At 40.2% G+C, this 25353-nt stretch overlaps 1 protein-coding gene across 8 annotated transcripts in view; it reads right to left on the reverse strand.

Annotated features, from left to right (window-relative positions):
* The window catches only part of SPATS2L (spermatogenesis associated serine rich 2 like), a 151047-nt gene that overhangs the window by 53019 nt on the left and 72675 nt on the right, over positions 1-25353 (reverse strand). For 6 of the 8 annotated variants that reach the window (XM_045559802.1, XM_045559795.1, XM_045559798.1 and 3 more), the window contains 2 exons: positions 24088-24148; positions 2061-2169 (listed from right to left, as the gene is read on the reverse strand). In XM_045559802.1, the coding sequence (XP_045415758.1) occupies positions 2061-2169; positions 24088-24126 (148 nt within the window). In that variant the 5' untranslated portion in view covers positions 24127-24148. Of the gene's footprint in view, positions 1-2060; positions 2170-8311; positions 8425-24087; positions 24149-25353 lie in introns of those variants that run through there. The other 2 variants (XM_045559794.1, XM_045559797.1) reach the window with 2 other exon arrangements.

Raw genomic sequence — 25353 nt, forward strand, 5'->3', positions numbered from 1 at the left:
GCTATAATTCAGACTTTTTATTAACTGGGCTGGTCTTCTCTGATTTGCTAAGAGATATAATGTTTCATAGTATTTTCCTTTTGAATAACTTTAGAGAGTCACCTTCATTAGGTTTTTTGGTAAGTCATTCTAGTGGTTAACAATAATTAGGGTAGTTCTTATAGCTAAGTTTCAGTTTTCTAAATAAAATTAAATTTTAAAAAATGTTAAATACTGTTCTTTTTAATCAGAAGAAGGTGGTGAGTTGCTTACAGCTTTCAGAACTGCAATATTCAATTAGTCCTCTAATTTTTATATTTTGATATAAATTCTATTTGTAATTTGGACAAGGAGCTTTAGAGAGTAATTCTGAAGAAGAAATATCCATATTTACAGAGAATTTTGAAACTGTTATTATTAAATTTTAATTATACTGAAACTACTTGGAGTTTTTTTTAGCTACTTAGAAACAGTGCTTTGCATACACCTCATAAATGACTCCTAACAAATATTTTTTACACTCAGTGGTTTTTAAACAAGTTTTCCTATTGGTCCCCAACCAAAATGATAGGAGGATTCTCAGTAATCAATGAGTGTTATTAATGAGATCTCAACATTGACAAGGTGAACATTTCAAGGAAAAGCTAAGTGTTCTATTTAAATACAAACAGATTCGATGACAGTCCATCAGTTACTGCGATTCTGTGCATCTCATCAAGGTCATTCTGCAATAAAAACTTTCACGGTGGGGAACATGGGGGGCCTCAATCCAAGTATGGGTAGGAAGGAATGGGGATAATAACCTTTTTCCGTTCCTAAAGCTTTTTTCCATGCAAGTGATGTTGGCAAGTGAAACCTGAAAAGAGAATTTAGCTGGGCCAGGATGTGCATATTTCCAAAAATTTTTTGAGACAAATTGTACCTAATGTTGCAAAGTCAGATTAGTATTGCATTCTCTACTATTTTTTCCCTATGACTAAAGATTCTCTGTCTGTTAGTATACGAAGCAGGGGAAAACAGTGAGAAAAGTTATGTGCTATGGATTTGCTTGCAGGTCTATTTTGGATGATAATCATTTGTTAGTTCAATAAGGATACTAAACCTTGACTGCTGATATCAGAATGTAAGCATGTTGCTTGGTTCCAAGATCTTGCCCTGAAATGCAATTATACTTGTAGAAACTCAAGAAGGTTATTCTACTTCTAGGAAGATAAGTAAATCAAAACTGTCCTTGACAAATAAAGTGTAAATATTAATAGGATACAACTGAGAAATGTGCTGGCAGGTCTTCCCAGACCTTATTTGTCAGATTATATTTAGCTAGTCCAAATTTACAAAATAGAAACTGATACCAGGACAGAAGACATATGATAACTAAGGACAGGTAAAAGATCTTTGTTCAAAACTGACACTTGTTTAATTTGATTAGGAGAGGAGAATTTCCCCATAATTGATAGGTAGTCTAAAGCATTAAGCTGTAAATTTATAGGATAAACATATTCCTGAGACTTTAGATTCTATGATATCCCTGGCAATGGACTGTCTAAACCATACATTTTTTTTTTCAAGAAAGCAAAAAGGTTTTCAAGGTAGATATTCTTGATTAATTAGGCAATTTAAAAATCATAAACTAATAATATTAAAAGATAAACCAATCCTCTAGACTACATAAGCATCAAGGACAAGGATTTCAGTCATGCAGCCAAGTAGAATTATGCTGATTGAAGATGTGACAAGGCATTCTGGGTCAGGAATGAAGTACATTATCCTCCATTCACAAGGACATCACCAAATAAAGGATGTTTAAGAACAAGTTGGGAGGACTGGTAGACAAGGAAATTAGAAGCACGATAACCAGCATTTTTTGAAAACTATCCACAATCCCTTTGATTATAAATGAGGGCAAAAGAACTTTCAAATTCTGCTCGTATTGAGTATGTCCATGTGTTTTTAAAGCCTAGCATATTTTTACGAGAACTAAAGCATTGGTAACTGATATTCAGTTCATTTAATGAAAAAATATGGAATCTATGGGATATTTAGTTCCAACATCTTCAGCTCCAGGGGACATGTATACCCACCATCCACAAAGGCTTGCACGGCTTTATCCACATTAAAGTCAAATTGTTGTAGCACCAGGACTATTTCATTATTGCTTTTGTTGGGAACAACTGATCTGACTGCATATATCTGTAAAGGAAAAGAAAAGAAAAAGTTAACACTTTTAAATATTTTTATCTATAAATCATCCCCTGGATAGAATTACAACTGTTAGAAAGGCCTTGAAAAGCCAACTAATCCATCTTCTTGCCATCAGGCATACTCAAGGCATTGCAGACCAGTGAAATTCATCCTGGTAATCACCTTGATACCCACTTTATGTGTGTACACATTTTTACAAAGATCTCCTTGTAGGACTGTAGGAGTAAGTGTGAAAAGCCAACTCTGGTTTTGCAATCTACCCTCCCCTAAGACTACAAATGCATACAAGATGTGTTTTCAGTGAGGACACAGAATCTTTTTCTGTCTCAGGCTTCCTTTCCGCTGGCTCAGGGGGTATCTTTAGAAGCCATACAGAAATAGCCTCATGCCTCAGCCTCTCTATCTGCCCAGTAGAAACAGACATCTCTGGGGTCACAGAAGTGTGCCATGAAACTCCATTAATGTTTACACAGATGCAAAAATGTGGGACATTGTATTTTTGAAACACAATGTCTTAACCATCTCACAGACAATGTTCTCAAACACACTTCTGAAAACCAAACATTTCAAATTTTAAAACTATGCACTGTAGGATGTTTTGTACTAAAAATGAAAAGATAAATAAACTAGTAAAAGTAAATATATGTATGAGCTAAGGATTTCAATAGGTTAAAGCTTATATTCAGTGTTTAATGACCTATATCCATTTCTTAGTCAAATTTAGCATGTATTCTTTCTTCCAGCCTATTAGAACTAATTGACTTTTATCTCATAGAATTTGCAATTACTACAGAATGCTGTTATCTATTTTAGAGAAACCTGGCTCACCCAGTTTTCTATCAAAGGGATTACTGAAGCTGCTACTGAAAAATACTAGAGTACTGCATGGTACACAGGCAAGCGATCATTAAAGCACTGTACATTCTTTACATGTTTTCATCAGTGGTTAAGTAATGACCAGTGAGTTTTAGAGTCAAATGCAGTTTAGTGTAATTGGATTCATGGAATATGGATTATATGGGTACAGTATGTGTAATGTGATGTTATTGATCTGAACATTTATTTGAGCAGTAAAGCCTATTTCCCGATTATGTTAGAAAATAGGCAGCCTACTCCGTATAGATCTGTATATGAGTCTTTAGGTTGTAATGAGAAAGCAGCATAAGCTATGGGTATATGACTTGCAGAGGTGCTGACCCTATAGATGAGAAAGCTGGTTTCGGATCTTGACATTTATAAATGCTAAATATTTGAGTTTTACCGAGGACTCTAATATAATATATATATTTGTGTATAAGTGATTCAAGATTCCTTTGGTTATTTTCTATTCTCACATTTTATGGTTCTTAATTCTTTTAGCCTCCATTAAAAAATTAACTTCTTCAAATCTAAGTTCTTTCTCACTTTTTCTCTGTACTCTGTTTAAAAATCCAGTTCAGTGAATATTTTTTGAATGCCTATTGTTTGACGAGACACCATGCTTTCTGGAATTCAGAGACTAGAGGGGGATACACACACTGATCAGAGGATCACACAAAATAAACATACTTTGTGTGTACGTGCTATAAAATTGTGTCAGAGGGACACTTGACTTTATGTGATATGCTGAGACCTGGAGGATGAGTGAGAAGAGATGGTGGGAGGGGAAGGGGAAGGGCATTTTGGGAAGAGGGAACAGCATGAGTGAGGAGCGAGGCACAGAAGAAGAACAGCTGGAGGCGCGTTTGGAGGGGCAGAGGGCAAGGCTTCTAGAGTACACGATGGGGCCAGAAGTGGGTGGGGACCGGATCCTGCAAGGGCTGTGAGGCTGTGTACATGGTGTGGGTCTCCTGAGCATCCCTCAGCCAGCCAAGATGGGGAGAACAAAAACAAAAGCAAAACCCCCACATCCAGCCCAGGAAGGTCATTAACAGAGTATGTCCAACAATAAATAATATTTGCCTCATAGTTACCAGTGCATTGGAGTTAGCATAAAAATTACATATTACCCTTCTAATATTGTTCTTTTAAATAAAATCTAGCATTTCAAGCCATCATGGTTCAGCTCATATTATACAAAATTTCTTAATAATCACTGTCATGATTACCACATCAGGTATGCCCTTCTAAATAATACAATGCTTAGCTATTAATTATATTAACTACATTACAGTTACATTAGACCAAATTTTTCAATCCACCTACATAGCTGTGTGAATAGTGAAGACTCAGAATTATGGAATAAACATAAAATAATTGCTCTCCTGCTTCCAATCCCTCCCCTGCAAAACACAATACATTTTATTACATTAAGGCAAAACACAAAATAAACCACTGCTTGTAGAGACACTTCCTTTTTAGATGTTTATACTGCTCTTGACTATCTTCCTTTAAAAGAAAAAAACAAACACAACCATGGCCAGATGTGCACAGAAAACATTTTTTGTTCTTGTTATTTTATATATCCTAGTTTTGAATGTATCCTTAGAAAATTGTCCATAACTGAGTCCTGATATCAAATCTAGCTAAATATTGGATACAATTCCCAGAGGAAGATATTTAATTAAGACATGTATTCCAAGGTTTACAGAAATGAAAAAAAAAAGAGAGAAAAAAACCAGTTTCTGCCTATCTTGGATATCATACAGTAATGTTGAATTCTAGTGAATTTCTGGGCCAACCTCCGTGTCTGCTTGAATCACTGGGCTTGGCTAATGTGAAGAGAGCAGCATTGTTTCTCAACCTTGTTATTTATAAATTCACTACATTTATTTTCCTATGGAAATGTCTTTGAGAAAGATGGAGAAATCGTGTGCACTCCTACGTGCACACAAAAATACAGGACCCTCACTGTGTCACTATTCATGACTCAGCAGAATCCTAAAGGGTTGAGCCTTTTCATCTAAAACAGCCCTAATTATGAAGCAGCTTCAAATACAAGGCGAAGATTGACCAAAGCAGTGTGTGTGATAGTGAGGTTGTGCTGCAGGGCTGCCTGTGCAGTTGGAAATGAAGCTTCTGAGGATGGATGCTCCCGGAGGAACGGATCAATCAATGCGTGACTAATGGTAGTTTGCATACAGAGAACTCATAAAATTCACGCCCGCAGCGGCTGTTTTGCAGAGGCTGTTTTCTGGCACAGCTTCACAGGCACAGCCTTTGCTCCATTGCCACGGCTCGGGCGGGTGTGCGGCTGCTGCAGCTTCTTCACACCTAAGCCACTGTCTGATGCTGCACTTGAGTGCATCCCTGCAGGACCCTCACGCCATAAGCCAAGTGGTCCCATCAGGCGCCCGCTCTGGCTGTTGGGGGACAATCAAGACTGCTAGTTAGCGGTTCATTTAGCAACTGCTCTACCTTTCTGAAATTACGTTCCCCTGTTTTGCTTCTACTAATTTCAATCTGGTTTGGCGAAGTCAATTTGCTATCTAGAAATAGCACGTTGTTTTGATGTTACCTTTCGAGCGTTTTAACCTCGATTCTCTCCTCTCTCTGGGGCTTCCCTATCTAGCTGCGCAGGCTCTGCCCGGTTCTGCTCGCCTGCACTAAGCAGGCAGCCAGGCGGTGTGACTCCTATGGACACTTCCCCCATTAACCTACCTCCCCTGTACCCCAGTTGTCTGGTTTAGGAGCTGTTAACAGATTTCTTTGTTCACACTGTGAATTTTGAGGGCCTGTGTGTGATGACTGCTTAGAAATTCTTCTTGGCTTCCCAATGAGCCACTTCAACTGCATCTGAGTTTCAAACGTGGTTCTGACCAAAGTTTTCAATCCACCTACACAGCTGTGTGATTCAGCAAAGAGCCAGCATTATCAAATAACCATAAAATAACTGCTCTCTCTGCTTCTGACTCTCCCCTGCAAATTCATTCTGAGGTGGCTGCTCTTTCTGAAGTATTAATATCATCATGACCATTTTACTCCCTTCCTTAAGAATTTAAGAATAAAGTGAAATTCAAGACCATCAGCAATTGGGCTCCAACTTGCTTTCCAAATGTCCCTCCCACTCTACCCCTTCACAGCCAAGCTCCTCAGGCCCAGATTACCTCCTCTCCCCACACCCTGCATCTGTCCCTGATGGTTCCCTGGACCTGAGACGTGTCTGCTTGTCTGAATCTTACACGCCAGCAGAGACGCCATGTGTTCCATGAGGTCCTCCTTGATCCTCTCTGCCGGAAGTCATCCCTGCCTCAACTCCCATAATGCTTTGTCTGTAGGTGTCTTTTAAACCTTAGCACTTTTTCCTTTATAGCCCATGTATTTGTGTGCATGTTGTGTCTCCTAGATAGTAAGCAATGTGAGAGCAGAATCCTCGTCTGTCATTTTTGTATAATCACCATGTCCACCCCCGAGTGACTAATATGGTTCATGTAGTAGTTATGTAATAAATACTTATCCGGGGAGAGAATGCCAACTTATAGCCGTACTAGGCTGCTGCTTTGAGTCAAAGGAAGCCTCCAGCAACGCGTGTGGACGGCGACCACCCCAGCACTCTGCATCTACCATCCACAGTAACAGGGGGCTGCTCTCACTGACTGTGATGTGTCTAAGCGTTATACGGGTAGAACATATATGTGCTCTTTAAACTTCAGTAACAGAAATTGGAAGAAGATTTATGAGACTTTTAAATTCTTACAATTTTACTTCTATATAATAAGGTACTAATGGTATTTTTTGGAGTTTAAAAAATATGAAAAAGCTCAGTTAACTGCCTGTCTGTCCTTCCAAAGCACAGCTCAGCAGACGGACATCAGTTGAGCCCCGCTAAGTGACAGGAACTGAGGATACAAAGAAGACCCAGATATAGTTCTGCTCTAAGGAGGCACAGTCTGGCAGTGGAGCCAGAAACGTCTATCATAAAAGTATGTAATAAGTACTGCACTCTCTTTATGAACAAGGTACTGTGGTACTACAGAGAAGGAGGCAATTAAGTTTGCCCGAGTAGGGGAGAATACTTTATAGAGGAGAGAGCCAAACGTCGTGGAAAGAGCTCTGGAATTAAACAGACCTATGTTCTAATCTTGGCTCTGCCACATGCTAGCTCTATGACCTCGGGTGAACTACTTAAATCTTTGAAACTTGGTTCTGTAGCTATAAAATGAGGATATTATCTGCTAGAGTCCCTGTAAAACAGAAACAGATGATGATGCATGTAAAGTGTCCGACACAGAATTTGGCATATATTAGCTGCTCAATAAATTTTAAAAAGAAAAAAGTGTGAGCATTTGCATTGGGCCACAAAGGAGAAGGGTCTCTCTAGGTGTGGCTTTGAGATTGAAAGACCACATGGCTCAAGTATTGGTCAAGACTTATTTGGGTAAGATTGCCCTGTACTCCCCCCTTCTTAGGGAACCTCCTTCCTCCACAGCCTTGCTAAGAGGTCACTGGACCTAAGCAAGACTCTGCCCCCACTGGTGCCTCCCACAGGTACCATAAAGAAGTCCATCTTTAAGGTGGCTAACGTGCTTTTGTCCTCCTCTTATTCTTTCATTTAATTATTTGCTAAATGTTTACTATGATCAGGTACTGCACTAGTAGCGGGGTACGGCAGTAACGAAACATATGGTCACTGCCAAACCTAGAGAAGGAAATAGATGTAGACACGTAAATTAAAAATATCTCTAATTGCAATTCATGCTAAATGAGTGCTATGAAGGAAGCAATCAGAATACAGTGACAATGCATCCCAGTGGTCAGAAGTGGCCTGGCTAGAAAAGACAAAGTGGGCCACCCAGACTCTCTGCCTCAGGAGTCTGAACTATTCAACACAGAGAGAGAAACCGGAGTGGCGATGAAAAGAGACTGGTCTCAGAGCTAACTCATTTTCTCTCTTTCCTGCTTCTTTAACTTTTCCTCAAGTCCCAGGAGACCTTGCCAAACCTTTAAAACTTGTCTTTTTTTTACTTGCACTAGTTTGTGAGGGTTTCATTTTCTAGAGCAAGTATCGAGTGCCTGGAGGCAACATTAGTAGCTGGGGCTGGAAATAAAAATAAATAAAGCCAAATAATTAATCCAATTGGCAAAGGTAAGAAACGGAAGATTTTAAAGAAAAGTCCAGTTAGAATGTGAATGGCAGATGGGAGAAGAGAGGCCCCGGAGCCTCGCATACACACCTCTTCCAGCACCGATGTTACCATCCTCATTTACTTACGTGACTACTTGCCCCCTGAATGACAGGGAAGTGTGTTTTGACATCCACAGGGTTTAGGACAATGGGTGACATTCAGCAGACAATTTGTAGATGTTTGTCGAATGGATGAATCACTGACCACATGAATAAAAGGAAGCAGGGAGTCAAGAATGAGAGTTGTTCACATATTTGGGCTTTATTTATCCATTTTTCTTAGTGCATCTCTAATTCAACATAAAGTATTACACAATATTAAAAAGCTTAATGGATTCGAGCCCAAAATGTACCCGGTGCCTCCTAGGTGCCAGGCACAGCATATGGCTGGCTCTTGCCTTGAGGAACTTGCAATCTTGGAGGTGAGCTTAATCTTACCCCTAAATAAGGATAGCAGTCAAACAGCCAGCAACCTCCTTCTCACACCAACAAGAACCAGAATTATTTATGGGTTTGCCATTCCTGCGACTTTGAAAGGAATTTTATAATCAGCTTTGGTCACATTTCTCAAACACTGAGCCATTCAGAGATGCCTTAAAAACAGCTCATCTGTGTATGTTTTGCTTCACTTGCTGGGCCACTAATATTATCTACACACTAATGAAGGCAGTTCTCCTACGAATCTTCTTGGGGGAAGAAAATACGCTTTGCAGACCAGTACCTTTGCATCATGGCTAATTCCCTAATTTAATTGCCTTTTCCAACATCTACTTCCTGCCAGCAAAAAATATGCATGAGGTGTTGTCATGTTCTACTTGGCTGACTTTTGGGGAATTAACACCAGAGGTATGAACAAAAATTAACTTTTTTTTGGCAGGAAACCAGGATTAGAAAGAATAATGAAGATTTGAAGATGGAAAAAAAAATGTTGCTTTCACAAAATCGTGGCATGGGAAGTTTAAAGTGGAGAGGATATTAGAAATAGTCTAGTAGTGGCTTCTCAAACTTTAAGATACATTAAAAACACCTGGGGATCTGGTCAGAATGCATATTCTGATTCAGTGGTGGGTGGTGGTGGTGCTGAATTTTGCATTTCTAATAAGCTCCCAGGTGATGGAGACGCTGCTTATCCAGGGATATGATAGGCAGCATAATGCCCCCAAACATGTCCATGCCCTCATTCCCTGGGACCTGTGAACATGTTAGGTTTTATGGTGAATTGAGTTTGCAGATGGAATTAACGTTGCTAATCAGCTGACCTTGAGATGCGGTATCATCCTGGATTATCTCAGTGGGCCCAGTACAATCACAAGGATCCTTATAATTGGGTGGAGGCAAAAGAGAGTCAGCATGAGAGTGGTGCAATGTGAGAAAGCCCTGACCAGCCATGCTGGGTCTGAAGATGAAAGGGGGCCATGAGCCAAGGAACGCAGGCAGCTTCTAACACGTAGAAAAGGCAAGAAAGAGAATTCTCCCCTAAAGCTCAGGAATGCAGCCCTGATGACACTTTGATCTGAGTCCAGTGAGTCCTATTCTGACTTCTGACCTCCAGAACTGTCAGAAAATAAATTTGTGTTGTTTTAAGCCACTAAGTTTGAGGGGATTTGTTACAGCAACGATGGAGAAGTAATATAAGGGACCACACTTTGAGGAACAGAAGTCTACTCCTTTCTTCCTTTTTCCTAATATGAAGAAGCCCTTCCCTATGTCACCAACTATCCTCTTTTTAAAAAATATACCTTCCAGATGGCAGTTCTCTTCCCCCAACAAAGGTTTGGGGCAATTCTAGCTGTTTACTCATTCCAGCCAGATTTTGTGATAGAAAGTAAGATGAATCTGATACCATCTTTGCCCCCAAGGAGCTGACAAACAGTAGGAAAAATAAGGGAAAGTCATAAATAACAACCATGTCACTCTGATAACAAAGTCTTCTCTGAATCTCACCTGTCCTGAATTCTTTCTTTCATGAACCTGAACAGGTCCACTTGATCTTTTACCGGGACTCTGGAACAAGCCTCCTAATTGGATTCTCTGGATGGTTTCTCCTCTCTCCAATCCATCTTAAAACAATCACTGCACAATTAGTCTTCCCAAAGTGCTTGAGCATGTTCACTGATGGAGGGAGGGAAGGAGCCAGGAATGAGAAAGAATTTAAAGAGGGAAAGAGAGGAGATAAATTATGAAACAAGGTCCCAGAGGAAATGAGAGAAAATGGTATCAAAACCCATGTGGAAAAGCAAGCTTTGGAAGGGAGGAGAGATGCTTCTTTTTCTCTTTCTAAGAATTCTGAGAAAGGAGAGAAGGACAGAAAAGGAGAATGAAGATGCAGCAAAAAAATTTGAGATTGTGAAGAGGAAAATTTATGGAAATCATTCCTCTGAGTGAGTTTTTGAGTTTGCTTTGGAGCTTAAAAAGTGGATAAAGGTTTAGAGCTGCCCTTAGGGGAACGAGATAGGAAATGGCTATTTCATTCAATGAATGAAAGAATGTCGAGCAGCCTGAAGGTCCATGATGCGGGACAGTACCCATCTGTCACACATGATGCGGGACAGCACACATCAGTCACGGTGCTGATCAGTGTGGCTTTCCCTGGCAATTTTCAACAAGCCAGAAAGAGGAGTAAAGGAAAGGAACGACCCAACATTACAAACTGTAAGAGACACAGTGATACATCCCAGGGCTCAGTGGGGCTCAGTATCATTAAGGCAGCTGAAGAAAGCATCTGTGGTCTGCAAAGTGGGGGGATGAACTGGGAGACCAGAGAGAGGCTAAGGGACGAGCGACCCCGTAGAGAACAAAGAACAGATGTTAAAGAGAGTGAGAGGATCAGAGAGGTTGATAAGAAGGACGTGGCGAGAGAGAGGATGCTAGATGTTGCTAATCCTTGGTCCGAGTGCTGCCTTCTGGTGTGTAAGTATAACCTCGTTTTCTACAGACCAGCCCTTTACTTTTTTAAAAGAACCAAACTGTTCCCCAGAATTTCATATTTATGGATTTTTTCATAAACTGTGCTTTCAAATTTTTTACCGTCTGGTCGAGCTCTTGTGAGTGTATCCTGATAAAATGTGATCCTATAACAGAAGCACATTCCAGAGTGGCTGGATGAGAGCACAGGACTGTGGGACCTGTACCTGCCTTGGTTGGGCCCCATTTACCCATTAAAGGACTCTAAGCTGGCATTAGCACTGTTTGGAGCCATGTTAATCACTAGCTCAAATGGAGCTTACTTGCTACTAACTCTCCCTAGATTGTTTCTGTGACAAATGTCCCCATCCTATACTTGTGCAATGACTAAAACACAAGGGTAGGATTTTACATGCATCTTTGTTAAATTTCAATATGTGAGTTCTGACTCATCACTCCAGCCAGCTGTTAACCTTTTGGAACCTTGCATTTCGCCACCACAAACAGGAATGCATAAGCCATTCCTTCCAATTTGTATCATTTAAAAATCAGTTGACATCTTCTACATCTTAGAAGATTGGTTGATTTGAATTTTGTATAGGCAAGAACCAAGCACAGAGGCCAGAGCATTACCACAGGAACTTCCCTCAAAGTTGATATTGGTCATTTGTTTATTCATTCCTTCAATCAGTCATAATGTACAGACTCCAAAGCTAGACTGCAGGCAGTGACAGACACATTCCCTGACTTGCCTTGGATTTATAATCTAGGGAGGCAGATGTCTGATGAAGTCTCTAATGGGGGACCTATCCTAGAGAGTCAGGGAAGCCCCCTCCGAGGACTGAAGTTAGTTTCAACTGAGAGTGATGGTTAGTAGCACTATATTAGGTGAGGGGAATGGGAGAAGAGATGGAGTGTTCTAGGAAGAGTGTACAACGTCTATGAATGAACAGGGCCGACTGACTAGAAAAGCATGCTCAAAGGAATGGAGACCCGCATTGTGAGTCTTATTCTAAGGGCGCATCATGGCCCTTATGGAAGGAGCATCATATTGTTGTATTTAAGATCATTCTGGTTTCTTTGTGTGTGAGCTGGAGGAGATCAAATGGATGCTGGTTAGGATTCTAACACAGCGTCTGGGAGAGAGAAAATGGACTGAGATGGGGCAGTGTAGAGAAGGACTCACAAATGACTTGGGAGGAAACAACTGATTAGTGTTTAACTAGATGCACGGAATGAGGAAGACAGAGGAAGGTGGGTAACTCTGGGTTTCTGGCTTGAACATCTATGTGGCTGGTGGGGTCACTCCCAAGGAGGCAGCAGTGGTGGAGACAGAGCACTGTACCTGAGGGGATCAGCTTTACTCTCTGAGGAGCCTGTGAGACATCATGTCTGGCATCCAGGAAGCAGCTGAATCTACACATCTGGAGTTTCAGGGAAGAACTCAGCAAGGGATAGACATTTAAGCACTGTTGTAACAGATTAGTCACCCTTCCTCCCATAGATATGGAAGCGTAAAATTTACAGTGGGTAATATGTAAAGAGGGAATAGTCTGAAAAAAAATTGGCAAAAATTTACTGTCTCTTTAAAACCTCCCCCACTCTTTGAGAACCGCATCCTGGCCTTCATCCCTGAGGCAGGTTAAGCCCTTTGTTAAAAGAGATAACTCAGCCATCCCAAGCAGCTCCAGCCCTCCAGGTGGGCAGCTGGCAGAGGTCACAGGCTTTGTCTTTGACAGAGATGGGACAATTACCATAGTTAACCACAGTAGCCTAGAACTGAGGGGCCCTCCCTCTAAAAGCTCTGTATTTCTGCTTATGTTCAGGAAATTTGGATTTTGAGACAGAAGGTCTACCATTTTTCCTCCTTTGCCGGGCAAGTAATAAAACTTTTCTTTCCTCCTCCCCAAACCACTTGTTCTCATTCTTCTGATGCAGCCTCTGAGGACAAGTGCTGAGCTTCCAGTAATATGTCAGCATCAAATAGCGGTCTCAACCTGGGCTGCAAACTGGAATCACCTGCAGAGTTTTTAAAACATACCTACACCTGGGCCCCATCCCAGACAATCAAATCTGGGACTTTGGCTTTCTTTCTTTCTTTCTTTCTTTCTTTCTTTTTTTTTTTAAGTCTTCCCAGTGACCCTAATATCCATCCAGACTTGAGAACCATGAGTGAGAAATATAATGGAAATCATAGATTGCTAAGAGATAGGGGATAGCTTCTGCTTCTAACTTAAAATATTGGGTAAAATCTTTCCCCTCATTTTCGTTGCAATTTAAGGTCTCCCCTTGGGGAGGGAAATGGTAATTATTGACATCCACACTCCCTGTGAGTTTTTTTTTCCCTGCTCATTCACAGAACTTTTCCAATAAAGGGTACCATAAAAGTATAAGTCACTATGATCTTTTAATCAATACCAGAATAAAGGAATAAAGGAGTTAATTACCCTTTAGTCAATACCAGAATAAGGGAGTTAGGTGAATCTCTAAATTATATTAACCTTGGATGTTTCTTCACTGTGGCGTGGGGGAAGCAGCTCATCTAAACAGCATGGGAACTAGGAACACACTCCCTTTTTGGAAGGAGTTTATTTGTTCACCCACATACCATTTTTTATTCTAACAAGTTTGATCAATTTTAAAAAAGCACACTGGCTTAAACATCAGTCAAAATTATCATCTGAATAACCAGATCTTGTTTTCCCGATGATTTTCTGTTTGTTTGTTTGCTTTTCCTCCAAAGGCATTAAAAAGAATCAAAACTAGTTTGTTCATTCAGCCTTAGTTGGATTCCTAAAACTACAATTTGAGCCAATAAAAATTTTAAAGACCACTAGCAATTGTCCATCGATAAATAAGTGGATAAAGAGAATTGGTGTATACATACACTAGCACAGTATTCCACCAAAAAAGAAGGAAATCCTGCAGTGTATGGCATAACAACGTGGATGAACACTGAGGACATTACAGTAAGTGAAGTAAGGCAGTCACAGGAATAACACTGCATGATTCCTGCATGATTCCACTCACACGAAGCATCTAAAATAGTCAAACTCATAAAAGCAGAGAGTAGAATGGTGGTTTCCGGGGCCTGCAAGGAGGGGGGAATGGGGAGTTGCTGCTCAATGGGTATGAAGTTTCAGCTACGCAAGATAAATCAGCTCTTGAGGCATGGTGCCTAACGCTACGGTATTGAGCACTTAAAAATTTCAGACAGTAAATCTCGTGTTCAGTGTTCTTAACACAGTAAAAAAAAAAAAATAAAGACATTAACTTTAGGTTATGCAACTGATCCTCAATCATTTCAATACATTCTTATTGATAATTATGTTCAAGGATTGGGAAGCAGAGTTCTGAAGGATCCTGACAACAGAAATGCTATGCCAGCGAACCATAAATGGACCTCAGAGATGGTTTAATGAAGTTCCTTTATTCTGTAAGAAACTAAAGTACAGAAAGGTTATGCACTAACTTCAAACCGAGGCAGTCGATTCATGTCAGGACTCAGGCTAGCACTAAGGTTCTCTGATCTGCAGCACCGTCCCCTTTTTTGGTCTTACACGGTGCCTACAAGGTGGGAAAGACCATGGATTCATCCCATGTTAGAGCTGGAAAGGATCTTGGAGATCATCTACATGAATCCCCACATTTGGCAGATAAAGACACTAAAACCAAGAGAGTTGCCACAATGTACAGAAGGACACAGTTTTTCAGTAGAATTAACATGTCCTTTTGTTACTTTCAATGTGGTCAGAAACAGAGTATACTTTTAATAGAAAATAAGATTACTAAACTATTGTTTCCCCTAGAAATTGAGAAAATTCCCCAGACCAATGGCAGTATGGTTCACCTGGCTTGCTGAGGGCAGGGAAATTCTAGAGTTTGCATTTTAATTTGCTAATTAGAAGAGTGGTTCTCAAGTTTTTATTTATCCTTTTTAATAAACGTAAAAATTTCATGCTTTTCTCATATGATGGAATTCCAAACTAGGTGTTTCAATTTCTTTTTAAAATACTTATAAAACTTGGTTATACTTTCAAAGTATAACAGCTACGGAAATCTGGGGCAGAGCTCAGTTGACTGACGGCTCTGCTACCGTCCCTGTGGGCCACCAGTGCCCGTGCACCCAGCCACATTCCCTGCCGGGTGCTCCCGGTCCAACCTGACGCAGGGAGGCGCTGGCATGTGCTCATTTCTGAGGGGCTCAGGAGTCCTCCAGTGGGCAGCTTTGGCCTGAACACTGCCCATCAGCCTGCAGACACTTTCTTAACACTTTGTTGCAAGTTTGAGACTCTTTCTACATTATTTTCCCTTCGTCTTCCTCTCCTTTTTTTAGAGATGATGTCTCACTCCATCACCCAGGCTGGAATGCAATGGCACAATCATAGCTCACAGCAGCCTCCAACTCCTGGCCTCAAGCTATCCTCCTGCCTCAGCCACCTCAGTCCACCAAGTCCCTGGGATTGCCGGCGTGTGCCACTGCATTTGGGTCCCTCACCTTTCACAGATGTCAGATCTGCATGGAAGTCTGAAGACTCCCTGCCTGCACCGGCTTAGTCCCCTTTGTCTTTTACAAACACTAGCCTCCTCCCGCCCCCTCCCTGACAACGCATCTCTTCTAATCCCATTTCATTTCATCTTGGTATCTGCTTCTTGGAGGACTCAAATGAACAGAAATGGCTTTTTTTTTTTTTTTCTAATTGTACCTGTCTTTTCCTCACTGGCATCCTAATAGTTGCCCCAACCCAGGGAGGCATGTCCCACTTTCTTCTCCTCCGTCCTTATGAATTGAGAATGACCATTATAGAAATATTGGCTAAATTATTTAACTAAATATTGGTTAATTAGCAAATATTTGGGGGGCATAAAATTTATAATATTACTATTACAGGAGCTGTTAAGTACACAAATCAGAAATCCATTAGGAGCTTGTAATCAAGTTGTGGAGAAGTGATTTACAGAGAAAAAGTGGTTTTAACAATAATACGGAGCAGCATACTTCTACGTGCGAAATCTACCCATGTATCTTTCTGTCTGTCTGTGTATCTTTCTGTCTTAACAGATTTTCAGTGTGCAAGGTCAGGAGAGAAGAAACCATTGTTGCAAACTAGTCATTTTTTTATCTGTAAAAATTGGATAATTTAATATGAAGGATCATTGTGAGAAATAACAAGAATGTTGGTAAAGTACCTATAAATCCCAAAGGATTGCCAACAGAGGTTACTTTTTCCTGCCGCCAATGGATTTCACTTTTGACATGCTCTTGTATCCTTCAGCATTAACCGTCTATCTTATATATACACCTCTCAGCTGCAGTGCAAAAGGGGCTACGATTCAAGGCTGAAAGGGGCGGGGGGCAGGAGAAGCAGAACAGAAACACTGTGAATTCCAATCATGTAGCTTGGAAAAAGCAATGTGATGCTAATCCTACAATAGTAAATTTCTTCTTATCCCCTGAAACTGATGCTGACATTTCCATTTATTCATTCAGTTCCTTTAGACTCCTTGTCAAATCTCTCCTAGTTGCCAAGCAACAGTAACAGCAGTTCTGTACATAAGCATTAGGCAACAACTATTGTCAATGTTTCTCCTTTCTTTGAAAGGGAAATTTAATGACCCTTTCCTGTGAGAAAATGATGACAAGAACCTATCCACAGTGAAATCTGAAAGCTGTGTGGCTTTGTGTTCTCGCTGTTTGAATCCAAGGGTTTGGCTAAATGGACTAAAACACTCCTGCAAAATTATGAAATTAAAATTTGCTCCAAGGCTTGCATGGTTTGGTCTTTCAAAACAACTACATAGCATTAAACCTAGTCTCAGATCCCATGAAATGAGCTCTCTAGTAAACAGAGTTAATATTTTAAAGTTGCGTGATGATGGGTTTCTTCTGTGTCCTTGCTTGCTCTCTGATCCTGCTAAAATCTCTTTAATCAAATGCTCGGGATTTTTCTGACCATACTCTACGCACATAAAGATGTGAACTACATTTCAGTACTCTGTAAAACATAGATCAAGACAGTTACAGGAAAAAAAATAATAAAACAGTATAAATTTATTATAAGAAAATAAACATCTGCCCATCTGTCGTGGACAGATACCCGGACACTGAGACATGAACGCTTTCTATCGTGACCATCTGCGGAAATGCTGAAGACGACATCTCTCTGGACAAGACTCTCTCCCCTTTTCTATTCCTCTTCCTCATTTTAATGATTCTATACGATTACTGTTTACAACCCCATTTACCTCTATAACTTTAACAGCTCTAAAAGCTATTCCCCATAAGTGGCATAGCTCAGCAATGATATTATATACTGAGCTATATTGCCCATTTCCATAGCATCATATTGTCTAGTCCCACTTACTTTTTGTGAGGCTCAGCAATAGCTATAAAAGTTTGAAAAAGTCAAGTCCACTTTTATGTTCTTTTTCTCATTTGTGCTTTTAATTTTTTCTTTTCTAATCTTGGTTCTATGAGAATTTATATTTTGAGTTCCACATAAAAATGTTAATTAACTAGAGCTCCTATTCCATTTTTTAATTGTAAAATAAACAGATGAGCTCCCCAGATCCTTTATAGCTTATATTACTAACCGCTCATAAAGCAGCTCCACATTTATTATTGTATTTGATGACTTTGTGAGGTAGGTTTTATTATCATGTCCAACCTAAAGATTAGAAAGCTGAGGCCCAGAAAAGTAAAATCACTTATTCCAGGCTGCTCAACTAGTAATCGAAGAGGTAATAATCTCTGATGTCTGTCTCCAAACTCTATTCTCTTTCCACAACGTTACTTTGTTGGAGATCACTTCCCAAGTACACTAGATTCCCTGGGGTGGCTTAGGGATCACTCATTAGAATTAGTTATTAGTCCATAACAGGACAGTCAGCAAATACTAACCTCTTCTACCGACAAGGATCCCCTTTACTTTCCATCACCAAGTTTTACTGGCTGACTTACGTTCTATTCAAACTGATTTATAATAATGCATGAAAAATATCTGACAAAAAATTCTATTTTGTCTATACCAATTCTAATAATCCTTTCTTATTTGGTTGAGAATTGCATTTAAAATTTGTAAATATATTTTAGCTTGGTACCCAAATATTTCACATAATAAATAATCTAATCGTCACTACTGAGTCCTATGTTTAACCCATCAATGAATTTCTAGGGTTGAAGTTCTTAAAAAAATACATCATTGAGAGAAGAGGTGTAAAAAGTGAGTACGCCTGAAATATAAGATCCCTGATTAGCCTAAAGATTTTGTTCTGATATTGCTCCTTAATGAAGTGAGATTCGGGGATTTTTTTCTCCCTTTTATTTCATTTATTTATTTTGGTGCAGCAATACATTACTGGTTACTCACGAAAGGGCCTCATTTGTTATTGTAAAACCCACCCAAGACCACCTGTAATTGATAATCATCTGGTAAAGAGGCTACTTTTCTGCAGAACCACAGGTAGTCAACTTACGTTTCTGTTTTTAGAGGCAATTTAAAAATGCTTTATTTAATAGCAAAGAGAGTACTAAAATGAGATGACATTTCCATTAACCTACATTTCATTTTTCAAGAAGGCTTGAGATTTTCCAAACTATCGTGAATGGAAAATGTAGTAGTCTCTAAAGAACTTAACTATGCAAGCAGGCATGTTCATTCATTCATTATTCAGTCAGTTATCTAACTCTAACCGAGAGGTCAACTGTGTATCAAACCCAAGGATAGCAATAGTGAGACCCAGTCCTTCCTCCAAGGAGCACACAGTCTCACATGCGGAGACGGAGACAACCAGCAATTGCACTACTTGGAATCACAGCTGTGATGGAGAACGCAGAGAACCCTACTGAAGCACAAGATGGAGAACAGAGGAAGGGCAAATAGTTCAGGCAGGGCGGGAGGAAGGGGAAAGGAGATGTCTGAAACAGTTCCTACAAGGCGGGTTGGGTCCCTGCGGAGCACCTCCCAGACAGAGGAAACTGCCCTTGCAAAGGCATGGAGCAGACACGGCCAAGGCCAGGACGGCTGGGCTGAGGGGGCGAGCGAGGATGTGGTGGTGTATGAAGCTGTACAGAGAGACTGGGGTCTGCTTGTGCACAAGCTGTGTGCCACGCTAAGGAGGTTGAACTTTGACTCCAACCATACTCCCAATTTAAATCCTTATAGTTTCAATCCAGCAACATAAAGATATTTTAAAATAAAACAGTTAAAAGGAGTGTCAATTTTAAGTTTCAGTTGTCTAGAATATCTTAAGTTACTAGTTGCTCCTTTGGACTAAAAGCTGCATGAGGACAGAAATTAAATTACTTCCTCACCAAAGCACCTACTCCGATTCAATTCATCCAACAGTGGACTCACAAGCGATAACCAATGAGCTCATTTCTATCACAAGACTTACTACTAAGTATTTAATTTCCCACAGTGCTTGACTAGACATTGTATCAAAAACACTACATAGATCTGTTCTCTGATCTCTAAAAGCTTACAATCTAAGACATAACAGTTGTTATTATTCTTAATTTTCAGAACTGAAATGTCACTGCTCTGTGTGACAGATTGAGAAACAAACTAATCATAAAAAGGCTATAAAAGCTAATAACTAAAGGAAGTAAGTATACTAAAATAAATCAATGTAAAATTATAAATGATCAGAATTTTCACTTGTTTGTTATGATTTATTTTATGGAGTTGAGAAATCTATTAACCTTTCGACATGGGAAGATGGAATTCACTAATTGAGTCAGAAGGAGTTCTACTTTCATTGTCATGCAGATTGATAATATTTACAACTTACACATCACCCTCTTTCAAAATAGTGCCAACACTTGGATAAGTTACTGAGGTGCGATGGGAAAACACCATCTACTGTTAATCTTCATGTGGGTATCTGACACCGCTCATGACAAGTGGATGAACGTGGCGCCTCAGCCAAAGCATGGAGTGTTCACACTGAACCTCTGCGGTCTGCCTGCTGACAGATCAGCCTATTTCCCCTTATTGGCTTGACGCCACCTCTCTTCTGAGTAAGACACTCTAATGTTAACTGCTGAGCCTACCATATTAGTCTGTCCACTGGCCGTGCTTGGCAGGGATCAATTGCTGAGTCTGATTCTTGAAAGTGCTTTTCCTTCTCATGATCCAACTTTAGGAGTTGTTCCAGACATCCATCAACGGACATTTGGAAAGGGGCCAATCTTTGGTCAGCACTGTGGTGCCCATCCTAGCTTCTCACATTGGAGAATACATATTCTCACATGAGTACATGACTAAGAGTCAGGGACTATATAAAGCCATAGGAAGGAATAAAAGGGGCACATCTTTCTGCTATTGTTTACTCAGTGGTCAATAAGTTTGTAAAGATACAGGAAAAAAACAAACTCACTTTCTTATACTATACTCTCACAACACAGAATACTGCTGTGACCTGTGGTCACCAAAATGCATGGGGATTTCTCCCCAGAGAACAACCCTTTAGTGTTGGATTCTTCAGCAGACACCAGCTGGGTGTCTTCTAATTTAACTCAATTCCAATACTATCTACCTGGAGACAGCGTCAGTCCCCACAGGTTAGGAGCTCAGTCCCACAGGGCTGCCCTCCACATCAGATACAGGTACAGCCAGCCCTCCATATCCTCAGCTTCCACATCTGTGCATTCAGCCAATCAAGGATCAAAAATATTAGGGAAAAACCCAATAAAAAATAACAATACAACAATAAAAAACAATACAAACAATACAACTATTTACCCAGAATTTACATTGTATTAGGTATTATAAGCAATCTAGAGATATTTCAAGTATACCAGAGGATATCTGTAGGTTATATGCAAATACTATGCCATTTTATATAAGGTACTTGAGCATCTGTGGATTTTGGTATTCCTAATGGTCCTGGAACCAAGCTCCCTTGGATTCTGAGGGACAACTACAGTAGGCTGTCACTTATACTTTTGACCAACCAGCTATAAATTAGGGGTTCCCACAACCCCCTCTGCGGGTTCTACTGTAGATGCTCTTTGACTTCTGTTGAGGTTGCTTCCCCATTTGAATGCCTACGGCTTTTGCACCATCACAAAGTGAAAAAATCTTAAGTCAAACCATCATAAATTGGGACCATCTGTAATTGGCTAGAGCAGCCCACAGAATTCAGGGAAACACTTACTTATGTTTACTGTTCATTGTAAAGGATATTATCAAGGTTAGCGATGAGCACCAGACAGAGAGAGAGGTGCACAGAACAAGGTATGTGAGAAGGGGCTTGAAGCTTCCATGACCTCTCTAGGCTCACCGCCCCCTCCAGAAACCTCCACACATTCTGCTCATCTGCAACCAGTCCTTTTGGGTTTTTATGGAGGCTTCATACATAAGCATGATTGATCACATCATTGGCCACTGGTGATCAGCTTAGCCTTTATCTCCTCTCTCTTCCCTGGAGTTTTGGGGGTGAAACTGAAAATGTCAACTCTCTCGTCATCTGGTTGGTTCCCAGCCCCCATCCAGAGGCTATCCAGGAGCCCCCAGCATCCAGAGGTCAAATCATTCGCATACAAAAAGACAATTATCATTTTGGAGATTAGGAATTGTATGTGAAAACCAAACACACATATTTCACAATATCATAAAGTTAAAACCATTTTATATCAAAAACATGTGGAATACATTATGGAATACAATGGATAAAAAATTTGCATCAATTTTTAAGATAACATATAATACTCCAAAGAAATTGTATGTTGGTGGAAGTTAGTTTTGACCACGTCTCCAGAACTGGGGTAACAGGTTTGTTCTTCTGTGCCCTGGGGGTATCTTGGTGGTAAACCTTGAGAAGCAGCAATGTGTAGAAAGGGCATAGCCTTTACAACCAGACACAGCTGAGTTTGAATCCCTGCTCCTTCACATTTCGTGGGAGTTTGACTTTGACCAAGTCGAGTTTGACCTCAAGCCTCAGTGACTTCATCAAATAGGAAAGTTATTTAATATGAGAGTTATAAAACATGTAGCATAGGCACTGATAGAGCCAGGGTGAGCTGTTAAAAACATGTCAGATCAAGTCATGCTTGCTCCTGCTCGAAACCTTCCAACAGCTTACTCAGACCTTTCAAATATAGCCTTACATGGCTCTCTCATGGGTTCTAAACCTTTCGGTACATGGACCCCCTTTGGCAGTCTGATGAAGCCTACAGGGTCCTTCTCAGAATAATGTTTTAAAATTGATGCAATAAAAGACATATTATTACAAAGGAAACCACTCATATTGAAATACACTTAAAATACTAATAAAAAACAAAACTTACACTACAGTAATATATGTGTGTCTCTATTAACACATCAAGTCACACAATATAGTGTCAGGTTCTGTAATGACAGTAATTTTAAGTAGCGATGAACAAACAACGTTTCAGGATATCTGCAACAAATGTAATTTGATATGAAAATATCTGATATCCAGTTATGAAAGTTATATGCTATTACTGCGGGGTTTTTTTCCCTTTGCCTACATTCAAGACTGAAGGAAATGCTAAATTCCATCTAGATATTAGTGAAGATAAAAATATGCTTGTATATTTGAAGATAAAAATGTATTTGTTTCCATCCAAGTTCATGAACCCGGGATGCCACTCACAGATCCCTCAGAGGTCCACGGACCCAGGTAAGAGCCAGCATTCTACACAGTATCCCCGACCTCAACTCCCATCAGCATCCCCTCTTCCTGCCACACTCTGGCCACCCTGACCACTTGCATAGTTGTGGCTGTTTCTTTCCTGCAGTCTTTCTCTCAGCCGAATGCCACCTCCTCCAGAGGGCTTCCCTGACCACCCTCGTAAAGCGGCACCTTCCCTTGCCTCCCCTCTGTCACACCTCCTGCTGTGTTTTCCTCATAGCAGTTACCCCTGTTTGAAATTATTGTGTTCATTTGCATATTCTAGTGCTTGTTCTCTGCCCTAAAATGTGAGTCCTACGAGAGCAGGAGCCTCATCTACACGTTCAGTCCCATATCCCCAGCATCTAGAACAGTGGTTGGGCCTAGTACTTCTTTGCTAAATGAAAGAAAAAAATGCTAAGGACTTCATCAATGTTACTTCTCTCATCTTTCACTCTGTATTTTTGGGAATACAAAGAGATGAAAGACAAACTCCTGCCCTCAGGAGGTTTACAGTCCAGTGGCAGCTGGGGGTGGCCCTGCGGAAGGAGGCACCAGCACAGCGCTGGCTCTCCCTCTCGCCTGCACAGCCACAGGCAAAGCACCCCTGGGGCCCCCGCTCCTGTGGTGCCAGATGACTGGGTTGGTCTGTGGTTTATGATCCTTAAGAGCTAACAGTACAAGGTGGTGTATGTGGCAGGTGAGGGATTCTGACCCTCAGTGGAGAAAGCATCTCAGACTTGGGAGGGATTTGAAGGGTAATCAGTCTCTCCAACAAATGATGAGGAAGGGGGATTTTCAGGGTCATGAACTCTCAGGTTTGAAAGAAACTCTACAGGCTACCCAGCACAGCCACCAGGGAACACACTGTATATTCCCACGAGTCCATTTCTGAAGCGGTAACGTAATGCCCTGGCTCTCAGATGCAACCTGGCGTGGTGGTTAAGAGTACGAACTGTAGAATGCCACACTGCCTGGGCTCAAGTCCCAGCTCTGTTTCTTACTAGCTACATGAACTTAGCCAATTTACTTAACTTCCCTGTTTCTCAGTTTCCACCCCTGTAAAATGGAAATAACAACAGTATTTACTTCATGGCATTATGGCCAAGAGAAAATGAGAATGAATGTAATATGCTTAAAATACATTCAGTAAATGCTACTCATGACTCTTTCTGCTAAACAGTTTTCTCCTATAGCAAATTTACTATGTATTCCCCAAAACCATTTTCCCTTCTTCCATTGTTAGTGAGTTTTTACCAACTAGGGACTATATTACCCAGTGTGGAGTTTCTGTGAGCCAACATACAACTTGATCTTACCTTTTCCTTGACATTCACATGAGTATTGAGTTCAGCCATCTTGCTTCTAATAGAATAAGCCCTATAAAGGAGAAAAAAAGATTAACTTTAAAGTTTTAAAATTGATTTCTTGATGTGTTATGTTTATGCTCCCTTCTGATATAGCAAACAATTTCATTCAGTCATAATCATAAATACCATTTCAGAATGTAAAAATACTTTCAAGCTAAGCATTTGACTTAGATATGTTCTAAAAGCATATTATGATAACTCTGCAAGACAATGTAAAATCTTTTATTCATTGCTGTATTGAAATGAAAAATGATAAAGACAGACGGGGATGTACTCAAACTGTTTTTCTTCTTATTATATAAAAGAAAGGGGTCAAAAGCAGTGAGAAGAGGGAAATTGTACCCATTTTAACTAGGCATAGTCATTGCAATCCTCACAGCGCCTGGGTACTTTAATATGTATTGAGTGTCTCCTACGTGTATATAACAATACCAAGCACTACAGAGAGAAACAGGAGAAATGTTCCAAGTTTACACATAAGAAACACATTTTGTAACTGTTCTCTCTATCCGGAATGCTCTGACTTCAGATGTTTGCAGGGTTGTTTCTTTCCTGTCGTCTTTATCTCAGCGTGAGTAACCACCTCCTCCAAGAGGGCTTCCCTGACCACCCTATCTGAAATTGCCAACTCCCCTGCCTCACTGTCCACCAGTACATGACAGTTTTTAAACTTGCTTTTTCACCTACCAACATATCAGAAACAACCTTCCAGATCGATATGTATGTACCTTCATCATAATTTTTAATTATACCATAAATTCATGATCTCCAGTTTCAAATGGACCCTTAAAACTGCCCATAAGAAGGGTAGTAGAGAGGGGGATAAAGTGTGAATGGTTAATGGATACAAAAATCTAGTTAGGTGGATAGAATGAACAATATTTGATAGCACAACAAAGTGACCAAAATCGACAATAAGATAGGGCATACTTTATAATAACTAAAAGAGTAGAATTGGAATGTTCCTAACACAAATGATAAATGCTTGAGGTGATGGACAGTTCAATTACCCTGATTTGATTAATCTGCACTGTATGCCTGTATCAATACATCACATGTACCCTATAAAGATGTACAATTATGTACCCATAATAATTAAAAATTAAAAATAAAAAATTTCAAAAACATTTTTAAAAAACTGCCCATAAGCCTTGTTTCCCTAAACTCTTTCGGTTTTCTGCCTTTGGTGTCCAGTCCTCTTCGTGAAGTGGCCCA

Source organism: Lemur catta, chromosome 8 (genome assembly GCF_020740605.2).
Source record: "Lemur catta isolate mLemCat1 chromosome 8, mLemCat1.pri, whole genome shotgun sequence".
Taxonomy (NCBI): Eukaryota; Metazoa; Chordata; class Mammalia; order Primates; family Lemuridae; genus Lemur; species Lemur catta.